The 12,832-nt window shown below is 36.0% G+C and overlaps 1 protein-coding gene across 1 annotated transcript in view; it reads right to left on the bottom strand.

Annotated features, from left to right (window-relative positions):
• CHORDC1 (cysteine and histidine-rich domain (CHORD) containing 1) overlaps positions 1 to 12,713 on the bottom strand; it is a 14,241-nt gene extending 1,528 nt beyond the window's left edge. The window contains exons 1-8 of the mRNA XM_009582836.1: positions 12,629 to 12,713; positions 7,528 to 7,577; positions 5,491 to 5,547; positions 4,862 to 5,022; positions 4,174 to 4,274; positions 3,167 to 3,225; positions 2,035 to 2,105; positions 1,698 to 1,807 (exon numbers count right to left, since the gene is read on the bottom strand). Coding sequence (XP_009581131.1) covers positions 1,698 to 1,807; positions 2,035 to 2,105; positions 3,167 to 3,225; positions 4,174 to 4,274; positions 4,862 to 5,022; positions 5,491 to 5,547; positions 7,528 to 7,577; positions 12,629 to 12,713 — 694 coding nt within the window. The remainder of the gene's footprint in view (positions 1 to 1,697; positions 1,808 to 2,034; positions 2,106 to 3,166; positions 3,226 to 4,173; positions 4,275 to 4,861; positions 5,023 to 5,490; positions 5,548 to 7,527; positions 7,578 to 12,628) is intronic.
• Between the last annotated feature and the right edge of the window lie 119 nt (positions 12,714 to 12,832).

Genomic DNA, 12,832 nt, shown 5'->3' with positions numbered 1-12,832 from the left:
AAGGAAAAAGTTATGAAAAAAAGACTTAAAATTGCATTCAGGAGTATTTTTACAACATTAATCAGGATAAAAGCCCAGGACTATTTTAACAGCCAATAAACATAGCTAATAAAGGACTATATTGCATGTTCACAGGAGATTGCAAGACTCCACTTAAATCATTTTTACTAACTATTTCAGCTACTGGTCCCTGACAAACATTAGAAGTGAGAAAACCAATGCTTATGAGAGAGACTACAGTAAGAAACTGCGACATTGTGATAGAAAAAATTAAAAAATTTAAAAAATCCCAAAACAAACTACCAAATTTAAAAGTTACTTCTTGGATTAACTTCCTTTCCAAGACTACAGTTATGCAGCAAGTAGCAGAAAGGAACCGATCAAAGAAAAAGAAAGGCATGACTCTAAGAAACTTTCATATTACTGCAAAATATTATTGAGTATTACCCTCTGTTCTCTGATGCAGGAAAAATAAACAGTTAAAAAACCAAAAATAACAACAAAAAGGTAAAGTAAAAAAACCCATTAGCTAGAAGCCCATTATCTCAATATAGATACATTTAATATACACATAGTTTCTTAACATCTGAGTAAATTCTTTACAAGAATATTCTCCTGTTTTAAGCTTACAACTTCAGCTTTTTTTATTTAATCCCACCTTTCTGTATCTGAAAATACTTCTTAAACACAAACATAAATCTTCAAAGCAAGCAGCAATTCCATGACTTGAAGTAAAGGACTTGTGAAGTAATTGTTATAGAATGAGGTAACAGAACTATACTTTCTATAATATACCTTTATTTCCTTCTGTTAAATGTTACTGATGTTTGCAGTATCAACCCATTTTACCTCAGCAATAGACAATACATTCATTACAAGAAATTTGTGTTCACCTGCACCCAGCATGTGACCAGCTAATGTTTTTAAAGTAAGTGTTCAGTTCCATTATTATGTTCTATAATATTCTCTAAGAATCTTTTTAAACCTTGAATGGAAATATTTTTCACTTTGTAATTCTGCAGTTTGTCCCCAACACTGCAATGAAATACCTACAAACTAAACAGATGCTCTCTCTGTATTTGTTATATTGGTAGCCAAACCAAAACACTGAAATAGATTCAGACCAGAAAAATATTCAGATGTGTAAACAGAATACAAATTAGACAGAAAGAGACCCTTCCATCCCCACCCATGGAACCTCATCAACCTTATCTGCCTGCCATCCCTACCTAAACAACAACTCAACTACTCTGAATGAAACTGGAAGTACAGTTATTTTACTATAGAACACGTACGGCTGCTCTCTTCAGGGTCTTTGGGGGAGGAAAGACTTCTAATATCTTATTTTAAAGAAATATATACGGAATATATTCTATATAGAATACCATAGACTTTCTTAACTCACAAAGCAGAAAAGACTGGTATTTTTTTTCTGAATTTGCCAAATACACTTTTACTATAAAACAGTAATCCTATACATATCACTAAAAAAGAAAAGTTGTACTCTATTACAAGTATACTTCTACCACAGATTACTTCAAACTCCATTTCTCTGTTGTCATGCTGTGCATAATATCCTCTGTATTATTTCAGAGGTAGTGATTGTAACAGCTTGACATAACTCAGTCAACCTACTAATTACATTTGAGTATTCAAAATCCCGAATGGCCAGCTACAGAATGCAATGTTAATGCTACTTACCGCATCCTTTTTAGTCCATACATGCGTTCCTGTTGTGCAGCCTTCTTGAGCTAAAAATGTATTGAAGTCAGATGTTTTTCTTTTACAACAGCTCCAATACTTCATCCTTGAAAGTTTGCAAAGTAATTAACAAACAATATTTAGGACACTATTTACTGTGAGTACTTAAGATCTTTCCTTTATGCAATATTACTGTTAATTTAGCACACCCTCTTCAAGCATTGCCATTTTTGACTGAAGAAGAAATACAGAATGAAAACAAGGCAACATCTACAAAGAAAGCAGGAACACATATAAGACTAATTAAAAAATTGAAGTTAACTGAATACTAACCCTTCGTGGAATATAGCTACACCAGAATGGTATATACATACTTCTTCTGTGCTGTGTGGTCCTTCGTACGTCTAGTAAAACAAAGCATTTAAAGTGTATTACTGTTACAGGATGTGGACCAAAGGAAAAAACAGAACAAAACAAAACACAATCCACAAGAGAAACACTGAACAAAGTATTACAAAGCTTTTGAGTACATAATCTAAATCTAATGGCTTGCCCCAGCTTTTCAAAATAACCATTCAACCTTCATTCACAAAAGGTTCCCTGGCACTCCTTCTAACAAGCTGTATTTTGTACTAGTTCAATGGAGTATGTCAAGGGTGACATCATCGATGCTCATAAAGGTCATTTTAGATCCTCAGAGATACCTATCTTTAAAAATACTCTGAATATTCAGAGAAAACAAGTACTTAACTTGAAAATAAATTAAATTTATCATCCATAAAACACATGAATCCTCAAAAGGAAGTAAATTAAATGATATACAACTCTGCTACTGAATATCGTATCAGTTCTTCCTAACACAAACAAGAGACTGCTATAAATTCTTCTCCCACCAGTTTCAGTAGAAAATGCAAAATCTGTCAGATGTCCAGTGAAATACCTGTTTAAATTCTACTGTCCTGTTCTGTACAGCACAAAGGTGTCAATGTAAAAAACTTTCAGTTTAAATGGCCGTGTAATATAAAGACTAATTTTGGTGCTAGAACATTTTCTTTACAGATTCTTCTGGCACGAAGCATTAAATGGTAAGATCTGCAGATGCTTTTGACCTATACCCAGATTACCAAAAGCAATTCAAGTGTTATCAGTAAGCCACCTCTCACCAATATTATATTTAACATTTTAAGTTGAAACATGTCAGTATCATGGGTTTGGCAAGCCTACTATTAGAAGTTCAGAACAGGCTTAAAAAAAAGTAATCGTGGACTTACTGCATCCACAGTACAAAACAGCCCACATTTGTCCATATTAGAGTGTGTTATCAAATGTGCATTCGTTAAGCCTGATGGACTTTGTGCCATTTCCAAATCACTTTGTAGCACACATAAACACCCAACAAAGGAAAACAAAACTGCAAACTTAATAGTTTAGCAGCTGGGTTTAAGAGTGGAACTGAAACACTTACTTTTGAACAGCCTGCATTTTTACATGCCGTCCCAATCTTGATTTCATCACTGTCTTCCTCTGTAAACGGAATCATATTATAGAAAATAGCAAGTAAATTGTAAAATGTACTAAATATTTTGCTTTTATTGAGAATTAGAATGAGCTAAGGAATAGATTAGGAAAAAAAACCCTCTCAATCTGTCTATTTTCTGCCTGGCACTGAAGTCTGCCAGAAAGGTTCAAAGAAACAGAAATTATGCAAACATTCCAAAAGCTGCATTACCTATGCATCAGATTCTATACCTTTACACTGTTTCAAGTAGGGCAAAAAAAAATTGATGAAGAGGATTATTACAGTCATAGGGGAAGAGAACAATCACTCATCTTGTTTGGTTTTGTAAAAGAATGTAAAAGGCTCCAACTGCTGTCTATAAATACACACAAGGAAAGAATTTGGATACCAAGTAGAAAGAAGAGCTAAATGACAGTTTTGGCGCAAGAACAAGAGAATATAAAATAGCCACAAATGTAGGTTGAAATTAGAAAGTGATTCTTAAGGAGCAGTGTAGCTCTGAAACCAAATTCCAAATAAACCGTGGGAAGGAAAAAAGAAGAAAAACAGACCAGGGAGAACCAACTAGACTTCAGAGGAATTTCATCAGTTTATGAAAGGTTTTATATGACATCGTGTTTGCAGTAACATAGGATTAGAGTTCATTGCTTAGGAAACTCTTTCAGTTATATGTTCAGAAATGGATGTTCCCATCACGTCCATTCTAACCAGGAAATCTCACAAAACAGGCAGTTCAAATAATTTTAATGGGAACATACACTAACACCCAAGTCTCCACATTGTTCACATTTAAACTTCGATTATCATTCCCTAAACTGGAAGGTATTTCCCACATTATTAAGAACAAGAACATAGTTACATGAAATAATTACTTCAAAAACAAAAAAATAGCATTTCATTTATCTGTGTGACAATCAGCATCATATACCTACTTAACATCTCTACATCCTTACCTTTTTTCTCTTCGTTTTCTGATGACAGTTTCAGTTTATCTAGTGCTTGCTTCAAGGAAGCTGACACTTTCAGCTGCAAATTTGTCATTGGCTCATCTGGGCTAAAAAAAAGTCCATGTATTCATGTCAGCTTCATCAAAAATAATTTACAGAAGACAACCAAGTGGTAAATTTTAATCTTGCTATAAGGTTCTTCCTTTCCAACCTCCCTTACAACAATAAACAAACAAGATTTGTAAATGCCAATTCTTACTGTTTATGGAAAAACAGACTAGAAATTTAGAAGGCAGTCTTGGACTTCAACAGGAAATCCTAAATACTCTACAACAATAAAAATCAATAAGAGAGATTAAGGAATCTAAATACAAGCACCCTAAAATCATTTTTTATGACTGTTTAAAACATTAAACACAACTGCTAGTGGTATTCTAAGCTATGAGGCTTTAGACTGCAATTTTTATTTCAAGCTAAATGCTGAGAGATCCAGTACTACCTTGTTCTAATCAGAATTCCTTCATCTCATTTTGAAGCTTAAGATAACATCATCAATGCTACCAAACACAAGTTCTTTTAAAGTCAATTTGGGAATTTTTGCACTATATGAGATGTGTAACACTGAATAACCAAACGAGCTTTAACTTGGCCAACTGACCACAAATCTGGCAAAACTTAGTTTCGTATACTGTACCTTGGCCTTTTAATTGTTTCCAATGGTTTTGGTGCCTGAATTATGTGTTCTTGAAATTTGGGTTTCAGTTCAGCTAGCTCCTTTCGTTCAGAGGTAGTTTTGACTTCTGGTTTAACAGGCTCAGGAGGTTTCTCACTGTTATGGAAACCCTTTGTACAGCCCTATTATGGAAAGCATATGTTTATATATATGCAGTGTGCACAATTAAAAATTATCAAAAACTGCAACGAGTTTTCTCGATTTATTTCTTCAGCCCCATCTTCTCCTTTAAACCCACTCTAAACATTGGCTGCAAAGGAAATCCTACAACTAAAGTGGAAAATATCTTCATTTGGACGTATGTTAAAGAAAAATGCATACTTTCCGTAATCTAGCAAAGTAACAAAAAATATTGACCTTCCTTCATTGTTAACAAGCATCTAAATAGGTTTTGATAGAACTAATTATAAACAGTAAAGCTGGAAAATGAGACTCAACTTCAATATTATATCAAGAAAAATAGTACATGCAAGATTAATACAGTTTTAACAAAAGTACGCAAATTTTAAACATGTAAGCACATGTGCCATTTAATATTTATCACTGTCATTTGACAAGTATAAAAATTGTAAATAATCATGAGTACATACCACAATACTTAAGAAGTCAGAAAAATCAGTTGTTCTTCTCTTACAACATGACCAACCCTATAAACATTTTGGAATAAAAACAAAACAAGCATGACTACCTTACTTGGCAACAGCTTATAAAAAGCAAAAGACTAATTATATTCCTTTACAAGATGCGGCACATCATGTTTAGAGATTATTTTCTTCCCTTCTTTGGACAATATTGTCATCGTGCATTTTTAAAAGCCAGAGAAACCTGTTACAGCTGCCATTTCTAGTTCGCTCATGCTGCCTTAATCAGATAGTTCGGTAAACGTGAGGCAATATTTCCATGACAAGTTAGGTGCCAACTCTGTATGACAGAAAACAGAAATGTTACTTTATCTCATAAAGTAACACGTTAGCAAAACAAATACTATACCTAAGACTAGGCTCACTTGTGGCATAATGTACAGGCCCCTTTCCTAAAATGGTGAGGATTTTTTCTTTCCTTGAGCACTAGTCAAGTCTTTCAACTGCTTATTTTCCACCACAAAGCTGGAGATCTACCTTGCATAGCCGTCTATCCAACTACATCAATCAAGAACATGTTTTATTATATAAACCAGAAATCCAATTTTAGAGAAAATTCTCTTGCCACTGTGAATAATTTATCTTACAACTCGGAGAACCTTATTAAAGGCAACAGTTTGACTAATAAATGCACCACCGCTTTGAGAGCTTAAGCAGTGTGACAGAATGGGTTTTAGGTAGGTGGTTCTAAAATATCCTCAAAATATTAACTATTTCCACAGTCAAGGAGAGAAAAGGTTCACCCTGCCCACTTAGATTATCTAGAATTCATAGCAAGAAGAAAACCACCCATACAAAATTATGATGAATTTTTAATTAGGCCAAGAGATAGGATAAGGAGAGGCGGGAAATTAGTACTTGTTTTAAAAACGGTGCGTATATAAGAGAAAGAGGGAGTAAACACAATCTTTTGAGGTAACTGTATAATTTCTGTCTTTATAATTAGGTACTGTGTTATAAGTACAACTATAACTTTGTACAAAAAGAATTGCCATAGTCTAAGTAACTGTATTGTATTTGACCTAATATTGTCCATCCTAGTTTGTGAGTGGCACACTGTTGCTGATTCCGGAGTCATGTACTGCAATATGAGCAACAGCTCGCAGAAAACACGCTACCCAGCACATACGCACAAACTTACATGAGCCCAAAAGACACCACATTATGGGACAGGGGTAAGATGCACTGCCAGTAGAAGCAGTTCCTAAACACCAAGAAAAAATGCCTGCCCCAAAGCTTGGTTAAATAGCAGTTTGGTGTCCTAAGAAGTGTCACTTAGGCTATATCTGTATTAATACAGTAAACAGTGCCAGGCTCCATTTCTGGACACCAGATTTCTGGCCATACACTATTAAACTGTTAGAATGATTTCCAGTATTGTTTTGGCCGTTGTGTCTCAGGTAATTCCCTGTAGGCACTTTGGATGCATCCAGTAGATCCGAAGTAGGAAAACAGTTTAATATAATGAATATGGGCTGCGCAGTTGGCCTAAGCACTGGAGACCAGTCACGGGTATATTTAATTCACTACTGAAGATGTAGCCCAAGAATCCTGGACAGCTGCATCAGATGCATGGGTGACCAGTCCCAATTTAATCAACGTACTCATTTGTCAGATTAACAGAACACAACTATTTTTTATAGTAGGCAAATGTCGCATACACATTAGTTCATAAGCCACATAAGACCACAAGCAGCTGGTTTGAATTCCAAGCAGGTTAATTAACTGAAAGAATGAGACACCTAAACTTAATCAATAGGAAACGTGTCATACAGACTTGCATGGCATTTAGACCGTATGAGTACAGTTTTTAACAACTTCTTCAGGTCTGAGTAAGCATGCTTTTCTAATTTCATGGGGTTGCTCAAACATCCCCATGAAATTAGAAAAGCAACTGAAAGATTTGGAATTAAAAAGGAAAACAGGCATACTGTTTTACATATATGGAAAAAAAGATAAGACTTTAAAAGCTAGTTGCATACTTACTTTGAGAGCATCATGAAAGACTGGCACACCTGGATGATACGTGCATGAATCTAGAAGAAAATTACTATTATTAATATTCAGGCATACCAAGAATCCTTATTCATCTGATCACAAACCCAACAAAAATTTCACACTTGCAATTCATGTATGCCATGAGCTGTCCTACTTCCCCAAGTGCACAGAATTATGAAGGAAAATACAGACTCCACAGAACAAGCTTTCTGAGTGCATATATTAAACCTAAATAATCCAGATTTTTTCTTCTGTATTATACAACACAAACCAGAAAGCAGGCATCTAAGACAAACTTCTACTCCATATGGAGCAAGTAAGTTTTCTATGGATCATCCCTTGCCTTCATCAATAATTAGTCCTTAATGGTAATTCAGCAGAAGTAAAAAAGGTGGCCTTATGGCCACCCGACAAACATGAAATACCGGTTTACAGCACCAAATACATCTATTTGCACCTGATTAAGGCGTTCTATCTAGAAGCTCTTGATGTGTTAAAAAATTCTCTTAACACAAATCTTTAGTTCATTATTTTATCCATGATAATTAGCTTGTTCTTTTTTCACTGTTTGTGGTACCCTAGGTCACTTAAGAACTTGAACCCAAAGGCCAGTCTTCCATATACACAACTTAGACATGTCAATACTATTAATTATTAATAGGTTCTGTACAAACGCTACACTGAAACATGGCTTCTAAACTGTTTATATTCACAGATGTTTATCAACACTACAGCTTTTTCTGTAGCAACTGTTCCTTTTTTACTTAACAGATGTTTTTTTTTCAAGTGTAATATAATTGCTCTGATTATGTAACTTCTCTTTGACATATACTGCATGGGTAATATTTTAATGACCTGACTCTAAAAGCAATGGGAAACACTAGAGCTAAAATTAAAAGTGACACAAACAGTAACAATTTTTATAATAAGCCCCTGTAAAACAGAAGAGTGAAAAATATCACAACTCACATAATAAAAGTCAAAAGAGAAAAGTGATAAATAACTTTATTAGTAATCTGCCTACAGATATTAAATGGGCTTAAAGACAAATAACTTTGTTTTCTTTTTTTATAAATACGTAGATTTTTAAGAAATCTTGCTTAGTATCATTTTCTTTAGTTTTATATTCAGTGTCTAAGGCTAAGGCACTAATACAGTCTGACAGACATGTTGCTTTAAGATGATAGTTCCCACCTTAACTCAAAAGGCACATAGTTTGGGATGTTAGTCCTTCAGCTGGACTTACATACATATCCATGAACTTCTACCAATTCCTTCAGCTTCAGGATGAAAAGCTAATGCTTTTGTAAATGTAAACCTCACAGAAAAATAAAAAAATGTGGTTATTTTGTATAAAGAAGCCAGGACTTCACTGTTAAATCAAATAAAAGTAAAAATAGAGGTTATTCTTTTCCAAAAGTATGAAAGTATGTCATCATAAGCATCATGGTAGAAAAAGTAAGCTCTGTTTGCAGCAAAGACTATTTTTGAATCAGAAGACGTAAATTAATATTTCTAATCCCTCACAAGCACGTGGGTTTAAATGAGAGAGGTGCTGTTAGTCAGTGCAACATTTTTAGAGACCAAAACCTTCTTACAATCAATTAACTCAGGGACGGCTATCCTCTAGCTCACAAGTCAGACACAGACAAGCATCTATTCGTCCATCTAGCCAAGTCCAATCCTTTTTCCTTGCCTCCCAAAGCCCTCTCTGCAGGGGGTACACCATGGAGCAAATGACAGCCGACTCTCTGCTGCTATCTGATGAGGGCCATGCATGTTCAACAACAGAAAATGCTGAGACAAGGAGTTCTGCGGTACCTCAAAGAGAGGCAGTGGGACTTACCCACTAAGCAGTCTGACCATTCTGCATACCACAGGACAGTAAAATGTCCCTCATTTTCACTCATACTGAGCCCAACAACTCTTACCTGATTGAAGTTTACATCTGTAAAAATATCCCATCTCAGACTAGGTGGGAAAAACCAGGAATCTAGCACACATCAAGAGTCACCTGAGCAGTTAGAAGCATGTCTATTTCTGATTTGTCAGAGTTCAACTTCCAGCCTTTGGTTACTATTCTACATTTTTCACCAAAAAAAAATCAAGTCACATCTCCACTGCTTTTAATACCTTTTCCTTAACCAGGACAAACTTAAGGTTTTTCAAAACAAGGCATTTTCTCTCACTCTCAGATCATTTTTGGAGATGCAAGTAACATAAATTTTCAGGTTGTTTAGTGGGTTCTTTTTTTTACGCTGATTTCATACCCAAATCAATCCCACCCTCACAATGCACTCACTGCTGTCTGCTGCTACATCCTTGCTTATTCATTGAAGCACTTTATTAGTCTTTTTGTTAAATGTCAGAGTAGAAAATGGTACAGGTCATCCAAACTTACAGGTATTTACAATGGAATCGTGTTGAATTCTTGAGGGCTAAATGGGACATCTGTATATATACAACTTGCAAACCAACCTGCTATCCTGTGGAAACACTCTAATACTTTGCAAGCTATGCTTTACAGCCCCAAAGCAATGGAAGGTCATTAAACTTGAACTTCGTTCAGTACCTTGGGGAAGTTGATGCCTTCAAATGGTTGCTGAAGCTAGGAAGCTAATTCCACTGAACTTCTCACAGTGTTGGAAAAAAACATAGAAAACAGGACAAACATGGTATGGCAATGTTCACAGAGAAAAGAAAGGCTCAGCCTGAGAAACAGAAAGCCACGAGGAAGACAGAAGATCAGAGGGTGCACTTCACAGGAATAGAGTTTGAACTGCGGGGATCAGACAAGGTTAAAGAAAGCTGATTTTGAGCATGCAGATTCAAAAAATCCAGGCTACCACTTCTTGCAACTCCATCTCTCACTCACTCCACCCCAGAAATACATAAAATAAGTTTTCATCAGGTCTGTTTATCCTGCAGGTGCAACATCACTAAGTCTGATCTAAGGAAAAAGGGGATAAACAAGCACAAAAAAGTACGTGATTCTGTTCTGGCAATGGACCAAATTAAATCGCATTAAGAAAGATCCAAACTACAGCCTAAACCAAAAAATGTTGCAATACAGTGAAGAAATTGAGACAAACACAAATAACATATACACTTTCCATCTGTGCACACCACAACTTTACAACTGTCATTAAGCAGCATTGCTTTCAAACCTAAACCAAAGTGTGCATGTACTACCTCATACCACTGTTCTAGCAGCAAAATTTGACCTGGCCTTGAAATGGATTAGAAATGGTCATATGGTCATTCACAGGTTAAAAAAAAAAAAAAAAAATTAAAAACCTGCTACCGCTTTTGAAGTTAAGTTCTACCTTCTACTGTCAGATGTTGTACAAGTCTTCAACATTATGGATTAACTAGTAGTTAACGTATCTAAAATGCATGTGAAATTTGTACCTTGCCAGGCATGCCACAGATGAATTTATAACTGTGTATTCAGTCACAACTGTGTAGACATACCTTTAATGCTTTCCCTCAGGCTGTTTTTTCTGCCTCTCTTTAAGAAGCATATAGTCCTTCATGTCAGCCAGTTGCCACTTGCTCATAGTTTGGAAACAATTAGAGTTTCTACAGAAAACACATGCATATATTATTTTAGCCATCTGGTTCTAAAGAGAAGATTAATGGCCTTTTACATCAATCATCGCTATGGGAATATCTATATTGCAGGCTGAATGTAGATAAAAACCCTGAAAGATCCAATATTGTTTTGAGGCCAGCAGGCCTTATTTTCTACCTATTTTCATTTAAGAAAATTTCCTATTAATATACTGATCCTAAGCTTAATTATTAGATTATGTCAATGCAAAACTTATTAAAGGGATAAGTATTTTGGTGTTTAACACCTGTACTAGCCTTAATCCCCACAATATTTTAGAAGTAAATCCAAACACAGTTCTGAAACACAAACAAACATTTGAACTTGACAGCCATACACAGCTAAATATGGATTTAGCTGCCTAAGTAGTAATCATCCCATTGACCTTGGTGAAGTTTAGGGATCCCAAAAGTTATAATCACTCTACTTCTGCTGAAAATGTCAAACTTGGTTTTCTGAAGTGGTCCATCAGTAACTACGTTTACCTTTAGAACTGCTTAGTCTAGGACAGTAATTCCAGTAAGCGTTCCAGCCATTTACTGAAATAAACTTTATCTCAAGAAGTTGTTTTCCCCAATCCAAGCACCACACAATTAGCATAGGGCCATGCCAACCAGATCGGGTTTGGCATGAACACAGGAACACATGGTAAAGAACTGTTATTTTAATAAGAAGAACAGGTTATGAAACCCCAATGAGAATTTTTAATATAAACACCTCTATCTGCTTTGACTTTTGGGGCAAAGGGGCATGGGGTGTGATGATGGAAGAGGTCACTAAATGGAAGCATTCCGCAACTATGTCTGCTTTTTCTGTTACTAACAATTAGTGAGTCTTACTCAAAATGCCACCCCTCTTTGGAAATACTTAGCTCAGAAAAATAAACACACTTTATGCCATGATTCTTAATCACAGAATATGCACATGCTAAAACATGTCAGCCTACTTCTAATCTTGTGGGTCACTAAAAATTAAGCTAATGCAAAGAGCCCTTCTAGAACTTCAGCCAACAGAGTTACTTTACAAACCAGTTGAGGGCAAGCCTGCTGAGAACTAAGATCACTTTTGCAGCCTCTGTGGAGCTATAAAACCTAAAATTATAGTGCTTTAAAGATGTTTCACCAGGTACTGGATTCCCAGTATACAAAGGGGAAGCACTACAAGAGCTCACAGCACTTGGCAAAGCAGACATACATGCATCATAAGACACATTTAATTACCTGCTACAAGTCCACATACCATAATTAAAAAGAAACCTTATCAACTACTTGATAAGGTAACTTCTATGTATGCAACACCCACAGAGATCCTCAAAAGAAAAACGTCTTTTGCTCAAGGCCTCTAGCTTCCACCTTTAGAATGCATCACAGTAACGTACAGAACTGCTTCTTACTGCCTCTTTTCCCTCACACTGCTGTGAACAGTTTTATTATTATAAAAAAAACCTTAAAGCCAGGCTCACCGCCAGCCCCGCACTTTCGCATTGAAGGGACAACTTCCAGCCCGGGCAGGTTTCGCTGTCCAGCTGCCGCCAAGCCCGCAACGGAGCAACCTGCAGCATCGTTTTACCACACCGGACCACCCCTCCACCCCTCAAGCGACAGAAAGCACCACATGAAAAAACACGAGTTTCCCGGGGGCGAAGCGAGCCGGGGCCAGCACCCTGCCAAGGCGGGAGGG

The sequence above is a fragment of the Fulmarus glacialis genome, unplaced genomic scaffold (genome assembly GCF_000690835.1).
Source record: "Fulmarus glacialis isolate BGI_N327 unplaced genomic scaffold, ASM69083v1 scaffold16268, whole genome shotgun sequence".
NCBI classification, from domain to species: domain Eukaryota; kingdom Metazoa; phylum Chordata; class Aves; order Procellariiformes; family Procellariidae; genus Fulmarus; species Fulmarus glacialis.
Note: the sequence above shows the minus strand (reverse complement) of the source record. Positions and strands in the feature narration are given on the sequence as shown.